Here is a 25,947-nt window from a genome sequence, read left to right on the forward strand (position 1 = left end):
AATACGTGGCAGCACGAGCGTTAGATACAAGTTATACTAAAATACAGGAAGACTACCGAAGCAGCTTTCCGATCAAAGCGTGACGTGACAAAGCGTGCGTTGATTTGAGTCGATGTTAACTTGAGCCACCTTCTGCATAAATCATCCAGTGTTTCATGGGAAACTCTGCGCTCCCCCCCCCAGGCACATTAAAGTGACACCCTTCACCTCGGCTCAGCAGCGTCACGTTATTGAATCTGTCATGCGAGCAGTGGGTGACACTGACTGGCTAATATCACGTTTTATTGAGAGCCCAATTCATCAGTTCATCCCTCTTCCTGTTGTGCAGCTCCTCGCACTTTTCGCTCTCTTGTGTTGCGTTTGTTTGTTTTTTTGTTTGTTTTTTGTCCCGACTGAAGACACTTCCAGAGATTTATTAGATTTATTAACTCTCCCGCTCGTCTGTTTGTCAGAAACAACAATTTGAGACGCTGCTGTCTGACTTTGACAAAACTGGGGGCAATGATGCATCTTATTGCTGTGTTGCAGAATTTTCTGGATTGCACAGATTAGCCCCCGGGGGGGGGGGGGGGGGGGGGGGGGGTTGCTGTGCAATTACTGGTCAAAATAATTGTGCATATTTTTAACTGATTGGTCCAGAGGGAGGATGCATCATTTGTGACATGCCGTTTTCTTTGTTTCTCTTCTTATCGCTGTTGTTTTCCACATTTTGAAGGCCTTATTCTCCGTATGTTTTTCAAGCAGCACCCCTCCCTTCTGTAGTTTTCCTACCTTTCATACTTAATTTCCTTTCTTTTCTTTTCTCTGCGAGCTCTTTGCTGTCACACGCGGCACGCTATGAGCTTATTTTTGTCGTCCTGTGGCCTCGGTAATGACTCTCTGCTCCTCTGCTCGTCCCCTCTCCTCACCTCTCCTCTCCTGCACCGTCTGTCATGCTATTCCGCCGCGACCTCGCCATCCAAACTCCCTTGTTTCCTCCCTCCACCTCTTTTGCCCTCCTTCTCTCCGCTGCCTCGGTTACGCAGAGCCCTCTCGCTCCCCGTCTCCATTTAACTCCCCTACCTTGTCGCTCCTTCGCTCTCCTTACATTCACCTTGCTTGACACACTCTCCGCTCACACTCTCCTCTTCCTCTCAGCCCTTCTTCCTCTCCTCTTTTATGTCCCCTTCTGTCCCTCCTCCGTTCTTTCCGTCTCTCCTCCTCTCCATTCTTTTAATCAAATTGTTACTGTAATGGTCCAGTGCTTCAAGCCAAAGCTTTTAAATAAAAACATGTGAATGAACACTGGCCGCTTCCTGCACACATACACTCAGTGTGTGTGTGTGTTTGTGTGTGAGGCTCTGTCCCTCTGTGTCCCCCCCCCCCCCCCCCCCCCCTTATTCTCTGGGCTTTTCATACGCTCTCCTCGCTCTCCACATTTCACATGCAAATGCACGTATATACAATGCACACACACACACACACACACTCTTGCACACATGCATGCAGAAGCAAGGACACGCAAGGTTAGGCAGCCAGCACTGCTCAGTTCGGAGGCTGCACATGGAAGCAGCTCCCAGAATTTCACATGCGATCTACGTCTGGGCAGCAAACATGAATTCTGCACCACGGACTGGAGTCGATTTGAGTCCTCTAAAACGTCGCTGTCATAATGCATCCGTCCTTTTCCCCTGCTGGTGAGAGGGAGAGAGAGAGAGAGAGAGAGAGCAGGGATGCCACCTAATGGTGAGAATGTACGGCAGTGACACAGCTGGGCCGAGTGTGGGATGGGGGAAGGGGAGTGGATTGGAGAGGCTGTGTGTATGTATATGTGATTGTGTGTGAATGTGTTTGTTTAGTCATGCGTTTGTGTTTGTGCATATCTAGCGCATTAGGGGCCACACATGTCTCTGGGGTCATTTAAGCGGAGAAAGAAAAAGTCTTCATTTCACTTCATGCATGACACAGATCTGATGTTTGCTCATAGCAGGACGCAATACAAGCTGTGCCGTGTTTTTTTGGGGTTTTTTTCACATTCAGACACAAACCACGAGGGTATGTGAGGAACACGAAACATCCCTGTTTGTAGTTAAAGTTCAGATATTAAAGTTGTAGTGACATGAGTTCCCCTTCAGTGAGCAGCTAGCACAAAAAAAGGATGAAAAGAAGGGCAGGAAGTAAAGTAAAACAACCTGATCAGCAATTTTAGGAGAAGTTAAGAGATTTGAAACGAGCGACAATAGAAGCTCGAATAAAGGTTCAAACATTTCAATGTTGTGAATAAAAAGTCAGTCACCATAAAATCAAAAATCATGGCACCAGTTTTTGCACTTTCTGAGCCAAGGAATTTAGATTGGCTTGTGTTAGCGTCCTTTTATTGAGCACAATAAAATGTAGTGTTGGCTGATTTTTTTTTCAGCCTGATGTTGGTCTATTAAAATAAACTAAGATCAGAGTGTATTATTTCCTATTATATGCCACAATAACAATACATTAGATTGATATGGCGTTTTTCTAAATACTCAGAGATGCTAGTTTGTGTACTATCTGCAGCACTTCATCATCAGCCCGCTGCTCTGCATTTAAACAATGAGTGAAAACTGAAGCAGGGTTTTTACCTTAGATGCAATACAGTAAAAAAAAACCCAAACAAACAAACACTGACTTGTGTGTATCTTTCTTCTGAACTTTTAAATTAGGGCTGGATGAATAATCACATTTTCTTCATTACTGCGATATGATCATTCCTATTAAAATCATCCCAACACTTTCTCACTCTGGATGCATGTGTTTTCCATGTTTCCTGGATTAGAGCATGACTGATATGGGTTTATTGGAGAAGATATCGATATTTGGTCTGATGTCGATATATCAGCCGATATCTTTGATTATCTATTTTCGTTCGGTAGAGCTAGATTTACATATTTATTGTGTTGGACCCTCAAATGCAGTTATCTAAAACTTGCGGAAAGTATGTATAACATGGACACGATGGAAAGAAACTGTGCATGTTGGTGCGTCACAGCTTCCCACTTTAGAGTGATGATGCTTGTTGTAATCCTTATAGCGCCCTCTGCAGGTGACAGCCAGAGACATAACTGCTGCTAACATAACTGCTGCTTCAGGGATACTCTAATACTTTTTAAATGTTGAAAAAAATCTGGCAATATCAGCACGTATACTCTGTGATAAAATAAGATGATACTGAGAGCCACATGATATGCTACTATCGGCCGATATTATTGGCCGGCTGATTAATCAGTCAGGTATGATTAATGTGGATATATGGACAGAAATAAATTGGTGTTTATTTAATGGTGAAAAGTGACTCAGTTTATTTTGGATTCATTTTGTATTTTGTTTACAAAGATATTGTGTAAAACAAGACAGACAGAGAGTGTGAGTTGTAGCTACTATGAGCTCTGTAATAAGTGTTAATTAATCCCACTTCATATTGTCATTGTAATATTCAACAATGTTATTGCACATCCCATTTTTCATCCTGCTACATATCCCATTTACTAAATCTGGATCTACTGTGTCTGTGTGTGTTCCAGCCTGGCCCAGGTACCGTGTGCTCCGCGTTCAGGAGTTGGGCCAGTATAACCTGGAGATCCTGTCTGCTGATCTGTCTGATGACTCTCTGTATGAGTGCCAGGCCCCTGACGCTGCCCTGAGGTCAAGAAGGGCCAAACTCACCGTCCTCAGTACGTTTGAATTCAGGTGACAGAGTGCGTATCTATAAAAAGCATGTGAGATGCTTCTAACGCTGTCCCGTCTTGCTTCAGTCCCCCCAGATGAACCGGTGATCGATGGGGGTCCGGAGGTGTTGCTGAATGCGGGGGAGTCGTACAACCTGAGCTGTGTGTCTCGAGGGGCGAAACCTCCCTCCGTGATCGAGTGGCTTAAAGATGGTTTGCCTGTCGAGGGCGCTGCCAGCATCACTGTAGGTCCAAAAATAGAAATAGCCACTAAACACACATTCGTAACGTGAATCCTCACTCAATGCCTCCTTCCTCCATCGTCACCAGGAGGTGCTTCCAGACAGGAAGAGGGTGACCACACGCAGCTACCTGCCCATCCAGCCCGTCGACACCGACACTGGGAGGAACTTCAGCTGTGTGGCCACAAACCTGGCTGTTCCCAGTGGCAAAAGCACAACCGTCACCCTCAATGTACACCGTAAGTGTTAAAAAAAAAAAAGGCAAAACTCAAGAATTATCAGTTAAAAGTGATATATTCCAATATCATTTAATATATTGCATTTCTATTGAAATGTGACTCAATATATGAGGATATTTTCTTTCTAAATCTAGTCTATTTAAAAAGCGTCATATTTTGAAATGTCTGCCAGAAGCTGAACATTTTATCGTCTTTTTAAGTCATGCACAGAAGCCATTTTACCTCCAGCTGTCCAGATTGCAGCATAATATTAAATGAAGCACTGCTGTTTTAAAGAGTCTCTCTCTCTCTCTCTCTCTCTCTCTTTCTCTCTCTCTCTCTCTCTCTCTCTCTCTCTCTCTCTCTCTCTCTCTCTCTCGCTCTCGCTCCCTTCCAGATCCACCAACAGTGACCTTGTCCATTGAGCCTCGTTCTGTCCTAGAGGGGGACAGAGTCACCTTCACCTGCCAGGCTTCTGCCAACCCTCCTATTATGGGCTACAGGTCTGCATCCATAAAGCCAGCACACTCCTATTAATACAGGGCCTCTTAAAGTAGCAGCTACCCCCCGTTCTTCATGTTATGCTTTAAAGAAAAGTTATTCTCTTACACTGCAGGATATGGTAGAAATTCATCTTGGACTCGAGTGCTGCAAACACTTGGCTGCCTCCACAATAACATTAACACATCGACCATACCCACCGTAAATGCACAACAAAGAACTAAACATGTAGTCCATTGAGAAAAACATCAGTAGTTTAGATTAGAGTCCACCCAATGTGGGATTTCAGAGGAGGGAAGTTAATTGGTTACCAGTATGATGACCCATATTAAAATACACATTTTCTCTGTTCATTGTTCAACAGTTCTGCTCTGATTTATTTTCATTTGACATTTTTACTGAAAGAAATACTTTAATTTAACAACATGAAATATTGGATACAAATGTAACTGTAACATCACAGTTAGCTTAACATGCTCTTTTGCATGTGAAGTTACAGAGGCTACTTTAGATGGAATGAAGCCATTGTTTTCAGGATTTGATGTTTTTGTATGAAGTCAAGTGTATAGTTTGAGAACACATTAGACAAAGATTCAGAGGGACTGAAATGTTTTTTTTTATTTTCTGATAAATTAGTCGTGCTTCGGAGGAAGGGTGTGCAGGTGTTTTCGTTTCAGGGTGATGGTTTAATGTTTAAAGCAGCTACTTCATGAGATAGGAGGATATGCGAACCCCTCCTTTAAAACAAGCAAATATCATATCTGTTATGGGCCTTTATATATCCCTCAGCCCTAATTTAAAATGTTATCAGATATGTTTTCTCACATATTATTTTGTGTATGACATGGTGTGTTTTGATGCCAGGTGGGCTAAGGGAGGCGTGGTGCTGCAGGGTGCCAGGGAGAGTGTATTTACCACCAAAGCCGACCACTCCTTCTTCACGGAGCCCGTCTCCTGTCTGGTCTTCAACGCTGTGGGAAAGACCAACGTCAGCATCCTGGTGGACGTTCACTGTGAGTCACGCGCTGCTCGTCTCACCTTGTTCCGTCACTTGTGGCCCACTTCACTCACTTCAGTCGAGTGTCAGAGGGATGAAACACACTTGTTGTTGTTGTGTTTCTTTTTTCCTCCGAGCGGCTTCTCCCCTTTTGTCCTCCTGCATTATTACTCAGGCACAACAAAGAACATCTCTTTTGTGTGTTTCTCTGTGTCTCCAGTCGGCCCGATTCTGTTGGTGGAGCCGCAGCCAAAAACCGTCGATGTTGACTCTGATGTCACTCTCAACTGTAAATGGGCTGGAAACCCTCCTCTCACGCTCACCTGGTTCAAAAAGGGTTCAAACATGGTAAGAGAATCAAAACGTACGCTTCACACATTCCTTTTCCGTCCTGGTGTTCACACTTCTTTTTTTTTTTTTACAGTTCACACTTCTTCACTGTTTACGAAAGCAGCATGTCATTCACGGGCTTCCTCCCGTCTGTACACAAAGAGGCCTTTCTTCCATTTCTCTTTCTATCAATTTCACTTATTATGAAGGAAACATGGGGAGAGAGTGAGTAAAAAGGAAGGACAAAAAGTGTTTTACCTCTGCGTCTTTACATAAACAAGGTAGCCAAAGCCATCAGCAGGTTAGCTTAGCACAAAGGAAAAAGCCAGCATGGCCTTATATTATACAAAGGTTGAAGTCTAATAATCTGCTAATATCAAATATTTTAAGGTTCAGCAATCATCTTATGTTTTATTTGTTCAGTCCAAAAACAGATGAGCAGATTGTTATTTTTATAATTAGTTCATTAGCTTCAGCTGCTAACTGACTCTGATAAGCTGTTTTGTCTTTATGTTATGCTAAGCTAACTGGCATTAGCTTCACATTTACTATAATGACATGGGAGCTGGATCAGTCTTTTCTGTGGCCAACAGGATGAACAATTGGTTTTTGGTTTCAATTTAAGTTGAATGTGTCCGTCTGTTCACAAAATGAAGGGTCAAAGTTTCAGACATAGACTCTCCACAGTTTAGACTGGTGTTGTTGTAAAGTGGCTAAGCTGCCTTTATGCATGTACGCACACTCAGGTGTGATTTGTGACCCTGAGAGAGAGTCTTGTGTGTGAAGAATAGAATTTGATTAAAGACTTCTGGAAGTCATCAAGAGATATTAATGACAGAATAAAACAAAAAACCGGTTTAAATACTGATTTGTTTAAATTCCCTCCGATTCTTACTTTCCTTATTTGGACCAGACTTGGTCACACATATGTTTGTGTTTGCCCTGATCAAAGGAACTGGACTTTGGGGTCCCGAGTGTTAAACCCCTCTTAGACATGTTGAGTAGGTGTACGCAAATATTAGTATTGTTGCTTTAAACACAGATTAAAAGTGTTTTTTGGTCAATACCAAGACTAAACACAAGACAGCTGCAGCAGAGTAAATGTAATCAGCCTCATTACAAGTCTGCCTGAGCCTGACTTGGCCTCCACCTCCTTCTATATACTCAGCCTTTTTCACGTCTATATCTCTCTCTAGGTGGTTACATATTTAGACATAATTTTCCCACAGCTAATTTCCCCATCTATGACGTTGCTAAGCAACTGAAAAACCTCTGTGATGGGTTATAAGCAAGTTTGCATTGTTAGCCAGTGAGGGTCATGATGATAGAAAGCATGCGAGTCGTGGAAATATACAGGATGATTAATTACAATGATGAGGTATACAGGTGGAGGTATTACACTACACGAGTCTCTCTTCCACGTCTGCACATTTGGGCTTCTATTTCATTTATCCCCGTCCTGAGGTTTAGCCGATTTGCTTTGTTTATATTTGTGTCCGTTCTGTTTACTCCCCCACAGGTTCTGAGTAACAGCAACCAGCTGCATCTGAAGTCCGTGAGCCAAGCGGATGCCGGCCAGTATGTATGTAAGGCCATCGTCCCACGGATTGGAGTAGGAGAGACTGAGGTCACACTCACTGTTAACGGTCAGAAAACATCCACACAATTTGATATAACACTGCCTGGAGATGAAAATCTAGTACTTTCTAAAAGGTCAGCTTGTCAGTAATTGAAGAAAAAAAAAACTTTGCATGTCCAAAGTAGTGGCCAGTTATTTTAAAACCGTACAATTGTGCTTGAACAGGCTGAGTAAGGTCAATGTATTTAAAGAGAAGGAAACATGCCAGGCTTGAATCGTGTTTTTGAAGCATCTTTAGAGTCATTTCTTTTCCTTCTATCACAAGAATGCTCAATTCTTCCATCTCTTTTTTTTAACCCATGCAGGTCCACCCATCATCTCCAGTGACCCGGTCCAGTATGCAGTGAGAGGGGAGAGAGGCGAGGTTAAATGCTACATAGCCAGTACACCTCCTCCAGATAAGATTGTAAGTAAAAAGATGGATCAGAAAAGCGGCCCAATGAGAAGGTCCAAATCTGAACCCAGCATCAATTATCCAGAAAGAACAAGGAAAAGCTTTGGCCACAAAGAGCTCCAGTCTGACAGCGATTTGTATTCTCCTGTACCTTTCTGTTCCTAAATGGCTCCACTCCTGCCCGGTAATGCTTTTAGGCAATCTCCCTTTTTTCTCCCCCTTTCCTTTGAGTGGTGACTCACCCTTAAACTCTCCCAGAATTCTCCTCCATCCCCATCACATAAACAAACCAACACGAACACTAAGCCGGTCTGCTTTTAGCTCCTGCGTCAGACTTCATCCTGAACGCTCTCTCTCCACTCTGCTGTATCACAGAGCGGCAGTAGTAGTAGTTCCTCGGCTCCCCGGCCTCTGTGACTGATCCGTCCTGACTCGCGGTGCGCGCTCTTAATGCAAGTGGCGTAGGTTGGGACAGAAAAAGATTTATAAAATATAAAGGACTGGAGAGGAGCAGTTGTCCCTGTAAACGCAACAGCCAGGAGATTATCCTGCTCTGGAATAAGTGGGCAGATTATGGGAACATGTGGGCTTATGCATAATTAACTCGCTCTGGTACAGTACTTCTGTGCTGAATAATACAGTTGCTTTTAGTGGCTTTAGAGTCGGAGAATGTGTAAGATTCTCACCGGCTATGTCACTCCCACCAAACCTCCACCCCTGTCTGTGAAAACATACAAACTGTTGCTGCTCTTGGCAAGTCATGCAATGTGTGTGATTGGATGAGAGTGTGTTCTGGTTGTAAATCTGGATGTGTCAGATCTTTCTATCTGAGTTAGACAGATAAGGCCAGTCATGGCTCTCTGCTAATGAAGATATGTATGAAGCAGTCGCTCCTTTATGACGGACGGGGTAAAAATCTATTGTCAAATAGTTTTTATGAAACTGTTTGGTCATATTTTCATCTTCTTGTCCTTTTTTCCTTCAATGTTTTATTGTGCTTTTTTTTAAAGGTTAAAAACCGATCAAACCACATTAATACAGCTGGTTATCTTATCTTAGCAGAAGAACTGCAAACAGATTATCTTAAACTTGTTAAAGAAAACTGTGAAGACATTACATCACCATTAAAGATCTGTATTTGTTTTCAGTTGTGTTCTGCTTTTAGCTGTAACAGTATTCAATCAGTCAGAAAAGGAAGCAGGAAGTGACAAACTGTTAAAGGCAAAGTATTTAAATTCCACCACCAGGGGGCTCTCAATCAATACTGCAATAACAAAGGATGACGTTCAGGCTTGCAGGGAATTGTGGGAGTTCTCTGTGCTGGTGCTGGACAGCAGGTAGACAGAGGGAGGGGCTAAGTTGAATGAAGACATTTTTTGTGCGAAAGAACAAACAGTCTTCCTGCTTGGACTCACACTGAGCGCCATTTTACCCGAGCTAAATGATAGTAAACGTGTTCACCTGACTGGCTTTCCAAAAAAATATTCCCTCTAGTTTAACAGCGGGGAAAGCGTCAAGAATTAAGCTGATCTCTTCATTTTTATCTTGTGAAAGTTTTTTTTTTTGGCCTTTATGCGTTTATTATAGAGGGAGGAAAGTGGACAGAGTCGGAAATCAGGGAGAGAGAGCGGGGAGAGACATGACGGAAATGAGCCACAGGCCGGACGCGACCCCATCTTGTGAAAGTTTTGTGGCCACAGATGAACCAAGTCGAAGTTTTTACTTGAAAACAAACTTCTTCTTTCTTTTTTTTGAGAATACAAACCGCGTCGTGTTTAATTCAGCACTTCACGGTATGTAGAGAAAACCATCGACGGCTAATTGAATCATGCAGTACATTACCTGAGTCGGCTGACCTCGTGCTCACCTGCAGTAATAGACTCTTCTGTGAGGGTTTGAGTACCAACATGTAGTGTCATCTGATTAGTGTTAATACGTTTTGTGATGTGCTTCGCCCTGACGAGGGAGGGCGTGCGTTGGGAAAAAAAAGGGAAACGGTTAAAAGCAGCCATGTAAAGTATCCCTGACTAATGTGTTCATGTGTGTTTAAGTGCATTACTGGATGCATATGACCTTTATGTGGAGGGGTTTTATCATTGTAATAGCACAGGGGTGAATTAAACTCAGTTTGAAGCAGTGATGGCAGCTTGTTATAGCTACAACAAAATGAGATTAAAACCATGACAACGTGTCAGGTTTCAATTGTGGAACAACATTCCTGTGTACTTGGCTCATGCTTCATCTGATGTGTGCTGCAGGTGTGGGCGTGGAAGGAGAACGTGTGGGAGAAGGAGAAAGGGACCCTGCTGGAGAGATACACGGTGGAGCAGAGCAAAACATCAGCAGAGGGCGGCGGCGTCCTCTCCACCCTCACCATCAACAACGTGATGGAGTCCGACTTCATGTCCACCTACAACTGCACGGCCTGGAACTCGTTCGGCCCGGGGACCATGATCATCTCACTGGAGGAGACAGGTGTGTGCTTTTTTTCATTACCTTTTATTATTCTTAAATGTTCACAAGACGGGGTAAACGCAACATGAAGTGGTTTCTGTATAATAATACATATAATATGTATAATCGAGGACTTCCAACGAGCTGTCATACAGTCACTTTATTTCAAACTCTTAAAAGCACAAGCATGAAACCAAAACAAACTGCTGTTTGGTGACACCTCAGCCACCTCCGCTCTCCTCCAACTGCACATCTCCAGAAGTTGCTTTAATGCCAAGAAAAAGTAGAATAACAATCTGCGAACAGACATACGAGTATACAGCGATGTTAGAAAAAGTCCATCTGGACATGTTTGCTTTCCCCTGAACTGTGGGCTAAAAACTTTCCCCTGATGACGGAAAGCAGAAAAGCAAAAAGAAAAGCAAAGCAGAGATGGAGGGGGAAAAAAAGCCCAAACCAAACGAGGTTAAAGAAACAAGGGGTTGGATGTCGGAGAAATTGACAAAACAGAAGAAGACGTGTGAAGTAAAGTCTCACCGTAAGGCGATCTGCATCAACAGCCTTCGACAGAGACGGGTCAGGAGGAGAGAAGCTGCTCCTTCGCAGAGGAAAGAGGTGCTGAAGTCACTTATGAGCGTAAACTGAACTCGTGTCTTTTCACAAATGATGGAAATGTTCCGTTCATGATGAAGCACATCAGCTCAGTAAGCTTAACGGCTCTGCAGTTTATCATTAATACGGACTGAGTTGAAGCTCGTGAACTGTTTTTGAGCAGAAGTTTAAAATCACTTCTTCTCAGTAAGTGTTGCTCTGTGATCAGTAAACTTGTTTTCATAAACGAATTAATTAAACCCTTATGAGGTAAAAGCACCTTGTTGAACATGATCCCTTTCTTCTTCTTCTAAACAAGAAACGTCATCATTTAGACTGGGACAACAAATACTAATGCAGGAAAATGTGGTTGTCCTGAGTCTGTTGATACAAATAGCTCTCCTAAACAGATGTCTGGTGGCACTAATGACACGCGCGAGGGAAACATGAACAGAAGTGAAATGACCAGAGAAGATTTGGGCAGCAGGGAAATGTTGGACAGCCGTTAAAGAAGTTAAAAGATGAAGCAGGAAAAGAAACGATGAGATGAGCTTCATTGTTCCACTTAAACTGTGGAAGTCGTGTTTACACGGACGGGACGGACCATTTTGTCCACGACGGAGACGGTGAATTCCGGAGTGTTCTGTTTGATAAGGGGTTGCACGTGAGTCACTGAAGAAGACCGGAGGATTCAGTGTGGCGGACGTGTCGCCAAACAGCAGTGTGTTTTGGTTTCATGATGGTGCTCAAGGGCGACATCTACTGGATCAAAAAGTGCTACATTCTGCCTTATAAATATCAAAAGACATTTTTATTTAACAGTAATCCAGGTCCAATTAAATATTCATTAAAATCCATATATGGTCTTGCATGAGAGGGGGGGAGCTGGTTTCTTAGTTTTCATTGATCCATTTATCATGAAAATCCAAAATCATCAAACCACAACTTCTCACAGGCGTCCATGTCGACGCAGGGTAGCGCCACCATGTTCGGAAGATAAGAGGTGAAATTGACACCAAATAGCACTAAATACATACACAAATCATCCACTTGACCTTTTTAGGAGTCTTCTGTGTTCTTCAGTGTCCCAGAGATCCTGATTTATTATGTAGTTGTCCTGCAGTATACGGATTACCACAGAATTGCTGTATCCTGACGTTATTGTTATCACAGGCAGTATCAGACCTGGAACTCCATATATAGAAAACACCGGAATCATGTTTGTGAAAATAGAATAAAGGCACATTTTCTCTTCTTATGCAATTTAGGTTTAAAGATGTGTTTTTAATATTGTATATCTGTGATTATGCAGCTGCATATTTGGCATTCCTGACGTGTGCCTCTCTCTCTCTTTCTCTCTCTCACCCACTACAGAGGAAGTCCCAGTGGGGATAATAGCTGCTTGGACGGTGGTCTCCATCATCCTCCTATTCATCGTCCTGCTTGTCCTGGTTCTTATCTTCTACAGGCAGCGCAAAGGCAGTGAGTCATACTCTCCATGTGCTCAACACATACATAATAAAACAAAGAGCATGTCTGCTTGTACAGTACAAACGTTTAAATCCTCCTCTCTAAAGCAGAGGAAAAATCAAACGCCCACAACTTCCCCTCCGACATATGGATGCAGGTCCCCTCTGAACTTCCTCCTCCGGCTCGTGAAAACACGCCACGCGTGTCCAGCTGTATTCAACCTGGCCTTGTTTTGCTTCCAGGTCGGCGCGGGGTCACTCTGGGTAAGCCCGACATCAAGGTGGAGACGATAAACAAGGAGACGCACAGCTTAGAGGAGGACTCCGGCAGCGTGTCCACGGCTTCGCGCATGGTCAAGGCCATGTACTCGGTGAGCAGCAGCAGGATATGTGTTCTTGGGCAGATCGCTGTTTGCACAGCCTGTAGTCATAGAAGAAACCCTCAGATTAACTCAGTAACCTCTCCCCACGCTGCACTGTACATTGTCAATGAAAACAAACCATGTTTCCCCTGTAAGTGCTCCTTTTAACTCGTTTAACACCGTTCTCTCTTCTCCTGTCATACTCTGTTGCCTCCTTCCCTCTTCTGTTTTTTGTTACGGCACCTTCTTCTCCTCTTTTTTTTGTTTTTTTTTGTTTTTGTTTTGTTGTTTGATGGTTTAGTTTCTCCCCTCTGTGTCCTTCTCTCCTTCCAATCAGCCCTTTAAAGACGACATAGAGCTCAAGTCTGACCTGCGCAGCGACACCCTGGACACCCGCCAGGAGTACGACCTGAAGGTGAGCTCACACAGACGCAGGAGATACTTTACTGTCGAAGCAGGGAGCAGATCGCCCTCACAACCTCAGCAAACAACCGTTTTCCTTCATAAGATGAGGAGAGTTCTGAGAGGTACAGGGGGGGAAATGAAGAAAAACACAGATACAGTCAGGTCTTGTGCAATCCATGTTGGGCGCCAGGTTTCATTTTAAGAATACCTCATATCCTGAACATGATTGACGTGGTGACTCCTCTCTCATGATGTTAACCAGGACAGCACTGAGAACGTTGCCAGGCAGAAATTAAAACCAGATGTACATGATTATTTTTGAGAGGTTTTCTTTTCAGCAAGTGAAGCATCACCCAGTGACGTATCCGTCGTTTCACAGAAAGTCATTATTGACGTCTGACGTGTTCTTAGAGGTGACACCGCTTGAAGACGATGCACAGAAAAGGTCATCTAAAGGTTGCACACATGCACCTGAAGTGTCCATGAGAGGACAAAGATGAAGGTTTCTGGAGAGCAGCCTCACTCGGGGTTTCACAGGTAGCATTGATGACAGCGCCGTTTTCACATTTTGCTCTCCGGGAAATATCTCAAACTGTTCCGGTATATTCTCCTGACCTGGGGTCTCATTTATCACCGATGCGTACGCAACAAAACATGCCCTGAAACTGGCTTTTCCCACGCAAAGTTTGAAACCTGTAAAACCAAACCTGACGGTACAACGTGTGCAAACTCTGAGCCCTGCGTACGCACGTTTAGACGGCAAAATTGGCGACACAAACGGCGAAGTGTCGGACTGACGTCGAAATGAGACGCGTAGATTTTTAGCATGGATCCAACACAATGAGACCCCTGGTTGTTCACATGTGCTGCTCAGTACTACATACTGAAGAAGCAGCGGTTTAATTACACACACAGAGATCGTAGTCGTCTGTTTTCGTTCACACATACAGCTCCTCCTCCGAGTCTTTTCAGGGGTTTTCCTCAAGTGTGAAAGCCCTGGAGCAGAGTCGTGCTCTGCCACCTCTGCATCGTTCTTTTGACACCATGTTTTTCCTCAGGAGACCCCCCCCCACCCGTCCACCCTCCTGTCTGACAGAGATAGTCCTCGCTGTGAGGTGAATGTGTTAAAAACCACATCAGGAGGATTTCAGGAGCGCATGTTTAAAAAACCAAAACACAAAAATGTAAGACTGTAAAAAGAATGTTTGAAAGCGGATCTATTTAAAAACAAAAAGTTGCTGGTGGTAAAAGCCGACCTGAAAGGTTGCTGTACTTCCCTCTTCTTTGACTTTCATCTTTTCTCCTTCAGCACAGTGTTGAAGAGCAGAACCTACAGCGCTGATGTTTGTTTCAGTGTTGCTCGACAGCCAGTTTGACATATTCCTTCTGACTAACAAATATGACTACAGTCCAGTACAACTCTATGCCCTCTGCATCAGCTGAGTGCAGCTGTCTCAGGCCTGGAGAACTGTGAGTCCTCTATCTGTCCTCCACTGTCAGGTGTGTGTTGATGTATTCCTGGCATCAGCTGCTTTTTTTTGGGGGGGGGGGGGGCGACTCAGTTCAACGTCGATGTGCTCTACTTAGAAGTCTTATTATAATAAGTGTTACTGTTGCACAAGAGGAGAGAAGGAGGTTAAAAACAAAAACGATGATTGAATTTTTTTTAAATCTGCCCTAAAAGTCTCCGTCCAACTGTTAGGCAACTTGCTTCTCTGATTACTGACAAAGTTGGCTCGCTCATTGTGGGGATTGTTCAAGACAGATCAGGAATCAAGCAACTCAGAGTAGTGAGAACTTTTAAAAACAGATAAAGGATGTTTGGGCGTACTCTTCCCATTCAGCCGGCATGAATCATTTATACATTTTGACACCGGGGGGGGGGGGGGGGGGGGGGGGCTTAGCTGGTGAATGTATTTTCACGCGTGAAGCTGCCAAAATGTTCTGCTGAAACTCCCCCCCATGAATATTTTGTGAGGGCAAACACACCACCCCTCTAGCTGGAGCGCTGCCTTGGATCACTTTGAAGAAACACAGACATGAATCCACCCCAGGAGGTGGTTAGATCAGCCCGACAACGGCCTCGCTCGCTCGCTCTCTCTCTCTCTCTCTCAGCTGCCTGAAGCACTAAAGCAGTGCTACAGAGTGAGGAGTAGGGTTGGGGGAGAAGTCGGGGATGTTAGAGACAATGAGGAGGCAGCACCGTGTCAGAAATGATGGTGGAGTATTCAGCAGCAGGGTGCAGTGAACAGGAAGACCGTCCTTCATCAGCACCCTGCTGGAGAGGCTCAGAGTGAAATAGAGACGAAGGCTTTGAGCCAAAACATGTCCAAATCAGGATTTTAGATATTGTAGATGTTAACTTGCTCAGCTAAATATTGTAATATTTCAAAAATGTTTTCATACCTCGGTGTGCACAAACTGAAGTATGGAGAGAGATTTGAGTAGAAAACAAACTCCATCCAATCTGGATGTGTTTAAAATCGTTGGTGAAATGATCTGGCCTCAAACAGATTCCAGTTTATTTTCTGATAGAATTTTGCTGTCGGAAATCAGGTCGCTGTCACGTTCTCCACACGTGTTGCTGCTTGACACAACCGCTAGGCCACTGCGCCGCGCTGAAGCGACATGTTTTCTGACATCTGACACGTTTGAAACACACAGAGAAAGAGATGCTCTCTGTTTTCATGTCACTCCTCTTTATGATTGTTGTGAAACCTCCAATATTTCATTTGGGTTGATGTATTCCATTTTTAGCGTTTACGGTAATTCAGCCTCGTAAATATTTTAAACATACAAATATATTTCCTGTCCCCCGCTGTGTCGACCACGGTGAAGCTGTCACTCTGTGGGGAAACGCTGATTCATCTCAAACGCGACTTGGCTTGTTTGGCAGAGGCGTAAAACTGCGATGTGGTAATTCCAGTTGAGGACTTGTTTTCTTCATACATCTATTTGCATACATTTGTGAAAAAGGACTCTGATCCCGAGCCGCTGAGTCACAAAGAAGAGCGTAAACTGCCCTCGCAGCACAATCTTAATGAATGTGGGCCTGGATGCTGAGCAGCTGTGAACACACGGTTCAGCCTGACCTTCTGACGCAGAGAGCGTTTGTCTTTGGGGATCAGGGAGGAACATTGGGAATATTATTCCACAGACCTTTTGACCTTTAAAATCCACTCTGGTATATTCACAATGATTTTGACAACGACCCTCCTTAACTTCCAAACTATTGAGGGAATTCCATGAAAATGGATTCTAGTGGCTCGGAGCTCCACGAATTACGCACCATTTACGAAACACATGAAAAGTGTTTTGCACAACTTAAGTACAATGTTCTAACAGTTTGCTCCTACTTTGCATCAGATTGTGGATTGGAGCCATCAGCATCTGCTCTCTTTGCTTCAGGGTGCCGCGCTGTGCGCTTCTATCCTGGCGAAGCTGCTTTTTTGTGCAATCAAGTCTTTACACAAGTGATACAAGTTTCACTGTTTGTTTGTTTTTTAAAGTTTCCTCCCGATTAATAAGCCAGAAAAAGAGCAACTCACCCAGATAAGAGTCCTGCGTAAAGATCCAGACCGTCTCCACATGCTGATAAAGTGTGTGTGCATGTGCCAGCGTGAGACTTTAGATTTAAAATGAACATTTACAAGAAGACTGCTGACCTGTTCCCACCAACGGACGGTAAAATGAAAATGTTCATCCGAACTGCGAGTTAGTGAATCGCACCTCGGTTGCATTGAGGCTCTTTCACATAAAATGGTCGGAGTGATTTGCTGTCATTCTGTCATGCAACCGTTTTGTAGACCAGACACTTCATGTCAACTCTTATTTCTCTCCACAGGATCCCACGAATGGCTACTACAATGTGCGAGCCTCCACCCACGACGAGGGGCGCCCCGCCTCCCGCTCCACCATGCACTACTCGGACTACCGCTCCCCGACGGGAACACCAGGGGGAGCAGCATCCATCAGCAGCAGTGCCGGAGGTTCAGGAGCCACAGCCAGCGGTGGAGCCCCCGTTCCCCCCGGGCCCCTCACTTCCCCCGGCCGCCCACAGGCCTGCTACGACCCCAGACCTCCCTCCAGACTCTCCCACATCAGCTACGCCCAGTTCAACACTTTCACTCGTGGGGGTCAAAGCCAGCAACCCCCGACTAACCCCGCCCCCGTGGCTGGCGAATTTCCAGGCGACTGCAGCCTATTGGACTCCACTTCCCAGCTAGCGTACGACAACTACGGATACCCCTCCCATTACCAGACGTACCGCATGGGTTTCGCCCCATCCAGCCTGGCCCCACTTGAGGCCGGCCCATCCTATGAAATGTATGGGGTGGGGTCAGGTGTTGGGGCACCAGGGGTCAGCGTTAGTCCTGGGGGTCCTCCTCCCCCGGGATCAGAGACTGGACTAGGGAAGTACGGCAGCTCCACTCGCTTCTCCTACACCTCGCAACACTCTGACTACTCCCACAGCCGACACACACAGAGGATGCAGACTCACGTGTGAGACGGAGAGACGCAGAAACACCTCACAGTCTTCGCAGAGCATGAGGACGCATCTTATAAATAGTGTCACACCTTAAAACAAACACACACACACACAATCATAGAGGTACACGCACACATTTTCACACACTAACACGCCCTACAGAACCCCCCCCCCCCTCCCCCCCGCCCCCAAAGAAAAAAAAACAAAAACACATCACACATGCACAGAGTCAGAAGACCATGCCCGTGAGACAGGGAGGGTGTGAGAAACACAGAGAGAAAAGCAGAAAGAAGGAGTTTTAGCGAGACAGGGACGGGAAATTCCACACAATTTTGAATTCCCAAACTCCCGACGTGTTCATACATCTGAGCTCTGAAAGAGCGGACAGCGCAAGTCACAATCAAGACTGGGAAAGAGAGCGAGGAACCAGAGACGAGGCGAGTGATCACAGACCTTTTGGAGCCCGATAGCTTTCGCTTATGAACTGACTTTGTAAATGACGAGAGAGAACGTCTTCAGGCAAACCTGACTGACTGTCCAATATGGTACACCCCGATTTGGGAGAAACCTCAACCAGTGGAAGTCATTCCTGGCCGCCATTATTTTTTACTTTTATTGCTGGTTGTCTTTTCCATGATCATAGAGCACATATAAATGTAGTCTCCCATACTGCCCTTGGGTACATCGGTACATTCCATCATGCCTGTTGGGCGGCGTACGGACGGGGAGAGGAAGTGAGATGGGAAGGGGTTTGTCATCATTTTGCACTTCATCTACAGTATTCATGCATAGACGTCCCTTATCTATATCTGTGTATTGTCTTCTTTTTATTTGCACACTTGACTAGAGCTTTGTATTCTATTTTTTAACATTACAGAATTATTTTTGTCAATGTAAAACATGTAAATGTGTATGTACGGACCAAACGTTTGAACATGAGTGCACATGACTTGGGAGTTTGCCTGGGTGATTCCATAGAGACAGGGTGAAGAGTTGTGCCAACAGAAAGATCCTAAAGTCAGGATTTTATTTCCCATGAGAAGGGTATATCAGTGTATAAAAGAAAACCTAGTGCCAAGTGTTCATGTTGTTCTTCACCGTAGACCATGTATATGCAGTAGAAGCTCCTTCTATTGGTGACTGTTGCTTTACAAACCAGGCTTCGGGGCCTTGAGTCATTCCCAGACATTTCCGTAGGCTGGAGCCCTTCTCTTTTTTTTTTTTTTTGTCTGAGCTCTTAACTACACGCCTGGTGCAGACAGAGAGAAAAACACAGATGTTGGGTTTAGAACTGAGTGGCCTTATAGAGGAACATGTCGTACATTTCCATTTTGAATCATTCCTCATCAGTCTGTCTGCCAACACGGCCAGAGGAGAATGTGTAAGGAGAGGTTCAACGAAGGCTTGTCCACAATATTGACATGTAGTAGTGTATGACTGTGACTGTGTGAGAGTGTGTGTGTGTGTGAGAGAGAGAGAGTTAAAGAGGGAGTGTGTGGGCGTAGGCGCGCACATCGATTTGTACAGTGTGTTTGTATAGATGTGTGAATGACAGCGCGTGTGTGGAAGGCGGACTGTAAAGACGCAGTGCCCGACTCACCTGCGTGTGATCAAAGTGCACATGGATGAGTATGCAGCGTGCGTGTGCGTGTGTGCGGGTGTGTGTTTCAGTATATGTCCATATCATTTCTCTCACAATCCTGTTACAGTACTTTTATACCTCTGGTAGGACTGTATCCTGTATTATTGTGTCTTTGAATTTAGGAAAATCCAATGTTTATCTTATTGTACTGTTCTTCGTAGCAGAGAAAACTGTTCAAAAGATGTACAACAAACGTTATCAAACTCATTTTTTAATTTCATTATCTTCAATATTTTTTAAAAATGGTATGTAATTATTTTTCCACAGTATTACATAAATAAAAGCACTGTTTTTTATAAGAAATCTGACTTTGTCTTCCTTTGGGTGGATGTGATGACTTCACAAACTTCTCGATGTAATGGAGGGTAAATCTATGCTAAATACAGTCATGATGTCTAAAAATAATGACGTCATCATAACTTCAGCTTGTTTTTCTCCAGCTGGAAATCATTTCAATATTTGTTTTTAACCTGCATGGAGTCCACGTAGTCACAATTGTTTTCTGAATGAGCGCTGTTTTCCCACTCAACGTGTGTGCATTTTACATTCTGCATTCTTTGTGTGTATGATGCATGTGTGTGTGTGTGAGGCAATGTGTGTTTGTGTATGATGCATGTGTGTGTATGAGGCAATGTGTGTTTGTGTATGATGCATGTGTGTGTATGTTTTTGTATGATGCACATGTAAGTGTATATATGTGTGTGTGTATGACGCGTGTGTAATACGTTGTTATACGTTCGACAGGTATACGGCCGTACGACGCTGTCCCATCAATGACGTCATTTAAGACGTCACCTTTGATAAGTTCCACTCCCTTTGATACGTCAAAAAACATGTCAAACCGAGGTTATAACGGGAGGTGGTTTGTGCCAGTAAAGTCACTTCACTATCTCATGAAGAAGTGAGTCAGTGCTCTGTGACCCTGGATCCTAAGATCCTCGGTGGAGGGTGGAATACCCCTCCGGTACAGGAAACAGCCTGTACCAACCTGCTCAGTGCCCGACAGTGTGAGCATGGCCATCCACTCTAGGGGGGACAGGTCTAAGACCTCGCTGGCAGGTAAAGACTCCCTGTTGCCGATGAGGGGAGCCACAGACACTAAAGACTACACTCGATAGTGCCTTAGTTACTTAGTTAGTTGGTTTATTTCTTTTTCTTAGTTAGATCGTCGGCAGTTCACACAAGCACACTGCATCACACACACACACACACATGCATCACACACACACACACACACACACACACACACACACACACAAACACATATCATAAACACAATGACACGCATACTGTTGCGTGCTTTCTCTCTCTCTCTCTCTCTCTCTCTGTCTCTTTCTCTCTCTCTCTCTCTCTCTCTCTCCCTCCCTCTACCTGTAACACCGGAGACTAACTTGCGCTCTGGGGGATATAGGAGAGCCAGGTGTGGAGAGACGACACACACTTTGGAGAGCGGTGTGGTGATATTGGTCGTGTTTTTGCATGTTCATGAAGCAGTTCCTCCATCTCAACTAACCGTTGTAAAAAGCTGGGCCTGTGTACGCCCTGAGTCGTGCTTCCTTCATACAGTGAACGAAGACTTGCCCCCCCCCCCATTCTTCTTTCTACATCTTGTCCCATCTCCCCCATCCCATCTTCAAGCCCAGCACAGTTTAGCAGATGGCTGTTCCGTCATGATCCGGGTCTGCTGAAGATTTCTGCCTGTTAAAAGGAAGTTTTTTCTTGCCACGCTATGACGGATTCAGCTGGGCTCTTGTAATATAGCCATCAGTAAGGTCCTTTACCTGCTTTTTGCAAACATAACAATGAGCATGGTCTTGTTACCTGCTCTTTTGTTAATGTTAACAGACAAACAGTAAGGTCCTTTACCTGCTTTTGTAAAGTGTCTCGAGATAACGCCTGTTATGAATGGACGTTATATAAATAAAGATTGATTGATTGATGTTTAGATTGCTTGGTTTTGTTATTTTAGCTTGGACTGATGATACTGGTAGTTATGTTTTTCGATTAATTCAGAAGTCCTAGAAACTTCTACTCCATCCTCAGAAGTCCTGACTCGGACACCACAGAGGCCCTGCTGACTCCTGCATCTTCGTCAGAGGTTCCAGTCCTGCGTCCTCATCAAAGACTGATGACGCTGACCTTATACTGAAGAAATATTGCTGTTCCTAGAATAAGTCTTGAAATTGGTTTCTTTTGCCAATGAATGGTGACTTTAATTATGGGGACGAATCTTGTAAAGAAGAATCAATATATAAAAATAGATGTTCACATGTTCAAGTAGCAACTCTATTTATAAATAGTAGTCCTTAGCTGGGTAAAATAAAACAGCAGAAATAGAAGAGACAATGAATAAGGTATCATAATTTAAACTTCGGCTACTTATAATGCATTTTACCGTACTGCATTAAACGCTGTTATGTGTGGGTATAAATCATACCGATAGGTGGCAGCACACCGAGCATACGCCTGTATTTTCAACAGCAGAAGAAGAAACTACAATACGTCATTGGCCAGAGGTTGTCTAAGAGCCAAGATGGCGGCCACGATGTTGAGGTCGCTCTCCAAGCTAGGACGTCCTTCAACAAAACTCATATTAAATAATAATTTACTGAGCCCTGGCTGCACTGTTCTGCAAAACAGGTAAGACGACGAAGAGGCCAAACGTGACGTTTTTGTAGTTTTTAGCTCCTTTCAAAACAAGCACAGAAACGATAATGCTAACATAGAGCTAAAAGAAAAACAGACTGGGTTTCTTCTTGTTCAATTAAATATTTTATTTGTTCTCAATGGAAGATAATTCGTTTACACATGTGTAACTAATGTCCTCCTTAAAGCTCACATGAGATTATCTGACCTTAGAACAGGACACAACATGTGTCTAGTCAGTGTCAGGTGAGGAGACTATCGTCTTGTTGTTAACTAATGTGTGTGTGAGCAGTGTGTGTTTACAGCGGTACTGACTAATCATACTCAAGACCTATTTATTGATGAATCACCTTTCATAAACACTCAATAAAAATATTCACAGCGAAAAGAAAGAACTTCAAATAATGACAAAAAGTTGGTGCAATTGCACACGAACAATAGCAAGTAAAAAAACACTTAATGTTAAAAAAGCGTTAACAAATATAAACAGTATAAATACAATAAGTGTAAAGATGAGTGAAAATAGCTCTACCCATTATGAATTGAATGAAGCAAACTTGGCTACCCTCCTGTGTTAAAGCAGCTGATATATAATGAATGTATTATTTTATGTGTTATATTAATAAACGGATACAGTCTTTCTGCCATGGCCTGCATCATCGTTTGCAGCTTTCTCTCATCATTTACTAATGATTTGTAAGTTGGCAAACGAAGTACAGCAGCCTCAACCAATCAGATCACAGTCTCTCTCTGGCATCATGCAGGTAGCTGAGAAGATGTTTGTGTTGGCACACAGCTGAGTTCCTGTCGAAGCAGCCTCTCCCTCTGTTAACACTGTTCGTCTTTTACAGGCAGAAACAATGGCAGCCAGACGTGGAGTATACGGAGCAGTTTGCTGGAGCAGTGATGTACCCCACTGCCTTCAACGAGAAGTGGAGCCCACCGCCATGGAACGGTACTTTGCCGGTTTCACAATAACTGCTAACGTCTAGCGTCATGTATCCTGGGGCAAGACATGACATCGCAGACAGTTGTATTATTTACAGTACAAATGTTTCTGTGTTGTCTTTATTTTCTTCCGGTTCACACGGCAGGATTTTAAAATTGTCGGCCGATTTCCCAAACTTGAGAGAGCACACGCATGGCGATAAATAATCTGAGGTTTTACAGTTTTGGTCGTACAGTGTGTGGTGTGCGGCCACACGGCGACATCAACACACCACACACCAACCGATTTCACTCGCGAACGTCCCCCGATCAGACGGGAAATCTCGCAAATTCTCTCGATCAAACGTGATTCCAGAGTCAACAAGCGGACGAAGAGGATGTAACAGGGATCGTTTGTGCTGTTTTTATCTGAAAAAACACGTTTTAAAAAGAGGCGTCGGTCAAAGGAGCGGAGACAACGGGAGCATGAGCTGTACTTGCTACATGATGATATGGAGGTGAGTTGTTGTTTTCGCTACTACGTCACCTCGCTTTCTGATTGGCTACGCGTCACAGTCAACAGGCTCGTGCTTGTTTTCTCCTCGGGGGGGAAACACCACACATGACGAGAGATCGGGCCAAAACAATCCAACATGTTGAATATCCCCGATTTGAGATCGGAGCGGTCCCGACATTCTTCCGACCAGACGAGAGCGTTCTGAACACACCACACACGGCAGGATGATCTTATAAGATTATCTTGTGATGATCGGGGCGTCCTTAAGATTATCGGAAGAGGAGAATCGGGGCTAAAATCGGTGTAATTATCCAGCCGTGTGAACCAGGCTTTAAGAATTGTTGTACCTTTTTTATTTTTTTTTTTTGGCACTGTGGAGAAGTCCAGGAAATGTTGGGATTTGTCCACCGCTGGACCTGACCACGGAGCGAAACCAGGACCTTGTTTCTGTATTTTTGACCTCATATTATTTCAATTGTGGATTTAAAAAAAAAGAAGTGCTCCTTACAAACAGCAGTTTTGTGTTTTTTCAGATGTTTTTTTGATGTTCTTCGTAGCAGAGAAAACTGTTCAAAAGATGTACAACAAACGTTATCAAACTCATTTTTTAATTTCATTATCTTCAATATTTTTTAAAAATGGTATGTAATTATTTTTCCACAGTATTACATAAATAAAAGCACTGTTTTTTATAAGAAATCTGACTTTGTCTTCCTTTGGGTGGATGTGATGACTTCACAAACTTCTCGATGTAATGGAGGGTAAATCTCTGCTAAATACAGTCATGATGGGGGCGGCAGTAGCTCAGTCTGTAGGGACTTGGGTTGGGAACCGGAGGGGTCGCCGGTTCAAGTCCCGGCACGGACCAAGTCCGGAAACTGGTCTGGTAACTGGAGAGGTGCCAGTCCATTTCCTGAGCACTGCCGAGGTGCCCCTGAGCAAGGCACCGAACCCCAAAACTGCTCTGGAGCGCTCGCTGTGGGCAGCCCCCTCACTCTGAGACCTCTCCATTAATGCATGTCACTAGAACCCTGTTTGTGCATGAGTGTGTATCTCGGCCTATGTGTGTGTTAGACAGAGTGTAAAAACTGAATTTCCCCTCGTGGGATTAATAAAGTGTAAATTATTATTATTATGTCTAAAAATAATGACGTCATCATAACTTCAGCTTGTTTTTCTCCAGCTGGAAATCATTTCAATATTTGTTTTTAACCTGCATGGAGTCCACGTAGTCACAATTGTTTTCTGAATGAGCGCTGGTTTCCCACTCAACGTGTGTGCATTTTACATTCTGCTTTCTTTGTGTGTATGATGCATGTGTGTGTGTGTATGATGCATGTGTGTGTGTGTATGATGCATGTGTGTGTATGAGGCAATGTGTGTTTGTGTATGATGCATGTGTGTGTGTGTATGATGCATGTGTGTGTGTGTATGATGCATGTGTGTGTATGAGGCAATGTGTGTTTGTGTATGATGCATGTGTGTGTATGAGGCAATGTGTGTTTGTGTATGATGCATGTGTGTGTGTATGATGCATGTGTGTGTATGATGCATGTGTGTGTGTGTATGATGCATGTGTGTGTATGAGGCAATGTGTGTTTGTGTATGATGCATGTGTGTGTGTATGATGAAGTGTGTGTGTATGTTTCTGTGATTGATGCATTCGTGTATGATGCAGTGTGTATGTTTGTGTATGATGCACATGTAGGTGTAAATGTGTGGGTGTGTATGACGCGTGTGTAACATGCATATTTATGATGTGTGTGTTTGTATGATGCATGTGTGTGTATGATTCAGTGTGCGTTTTTAACAAAAGGACTGTCACCATGGACATCGAGTCAGGATACCATTGTCCAACAATGAGACAGGACATCAACGCATCAAAGGACAGTCCCGCGTTCGACAGGTATACGGCCGTACGACGCTGTCCCATCAATGACGTCATTTAAGACGTCACTTTTGATAAGTTCCATTCTCTTTGATACGTCAAAAAACATGTCAAACCGAGGTTATAACGGGAGGTGGTTTGTGCCAGTAAAGTCACTTCACTATCTCATGAAGAAGTGAGTCAGTGCTCTGTGACCCTGGATCCTAAGATCCTCGGTGGAGGGTGGAATACCCCTCCGGTACAGGAAACAGCCTGTACCAACCTGCTCAGTGCCCGACAGTGTGAGCATGGCCATCCACTCTAGGGGGGACAGGTCTAAGACCTCGCTGGCAGGTAAAGACTCCCTGTTGCCGATGAGGGGAGCCACAGACACTAAAGACTACACTCGATAGTGCCTTAGTTACTTAGTTAGTTGGTTTATTTCTTTTTCTTAGTTAGATCGTCGGCAGTTCACACAAGCACACTGCATCACACACACACACACACACACACACTAACACACACACACACACACACTAACACAAACACATATCATAAACACAATGACACGCATACT

The 25,947-nt window shown here is 44.1% G+C and overlaps 1 protein-coding gene and 2 long non-coding RNA genes across 4 annotated transcripts in view; 2 read left to right on the forward strand and 1 right to left on the reverse strand.

Moving 5' to 3' along the window:
* The window catches only part of kirrel1a (kirre like nephrin family adhesion molecule 1a), a 38,495-nt gene extending 18,781 nt beyond the window's left edge, over positions 1 to 19,714 (forward strand). Inside the window, exons 3-15 of one of the 2 annotated variants that reach the window (XM_079371713.1) lie at positions 3,537 to 3,686; positions 3,768 to 3,925; positions 4,011 to 4,161; positions 4,538 to 4,643; positions 5,506 to 5,654; positions 5,859 to 5,986; positions 7,488 to 7,614; positions 7,913 to 8,013; positions 10,260 to 10,476; positions 12,421 to 12,528; positions 12,759 to 12,886; positions 13,179 to 13,292; positions 17,127 to 19,714. In XM_079371713.1, coding sequence (XP_079227839.1) covers positions 3,537 to 3,686; positions 3,768 to 3,925; positions 4,011 to 4,161; positions 4,538 to 4,643; positions 5,506 to 5,654; positions 5,859 to 5,986; positions 7,488 to 7,614; positions 7,913 to 8,013; positions 10,260 to 10,476; positions 12,421 to 12,528; positions 12,759 to 12,886; positions 13,179 to 13,292; positions 17,127 to 17,789 — 2,300 coding nt within the window. In that variant the 3' untranslated portion in view covers positions 17,790 to 19,714. The remainder of the gene's footprint in view (positions 1 to 3,536; positions 3,687 to 3,767; positions 3,926 to 4,010; positions 4,162 to 4,537; positions 4,644 to 5,505; positions 5,655 to 5,858; positions 5,987 to 7,487; positions 7,615 to 7,912; positions 8,014 to 10,259; positions 10,477 to 12,420; positions 12,529 to 12,758; positions 12,887 to 13,178; positions 13,293 to 17,126) is intronic. The other variant, XM_079371714.1, reaches the window with a different exon arrangement.
* A 1,630-nt stretch (positions 19,715 to 21,344) lies between these two features.
* Positions 21,345 to 24,731, reverse strand: LOC306841910. Its single transcript, XR_013781618.1, has 2 exons — positions 24,656 to 24,731; positions 21,345 to 21,520 (listed from the first exon to the last, which is right to left on the reverse strand). It is a non-coding gene; the product is annotated as an uncharacterized lncRNA (long non-coding RNA).
* LOC306841909 lies at positions 21,538 to 24,202 on the forward strand. The gene is made up of 2 exons (XR_013781617.1): positions 21,538 to 22,053; positions 22,911 to 24,202. It is a non-coding gene; the product is annotated as an uncharacterized lncRNA (long non-coding RNA).
* Positions 24,732 to 25,947: the final 1,216 nt, after the last annotated feature.

This window comes from Symphodus melops (genome assembly GCF_947650265.1).
Source record: "Symphodus melops genome assembly, chromosome: 20".
Classification (NCBI taxonomy): Eukaryota; Metazoa; Chordata; class Actinopteri; order Labriformes; family Labridae; genus Symphodus; species Symphodus melops.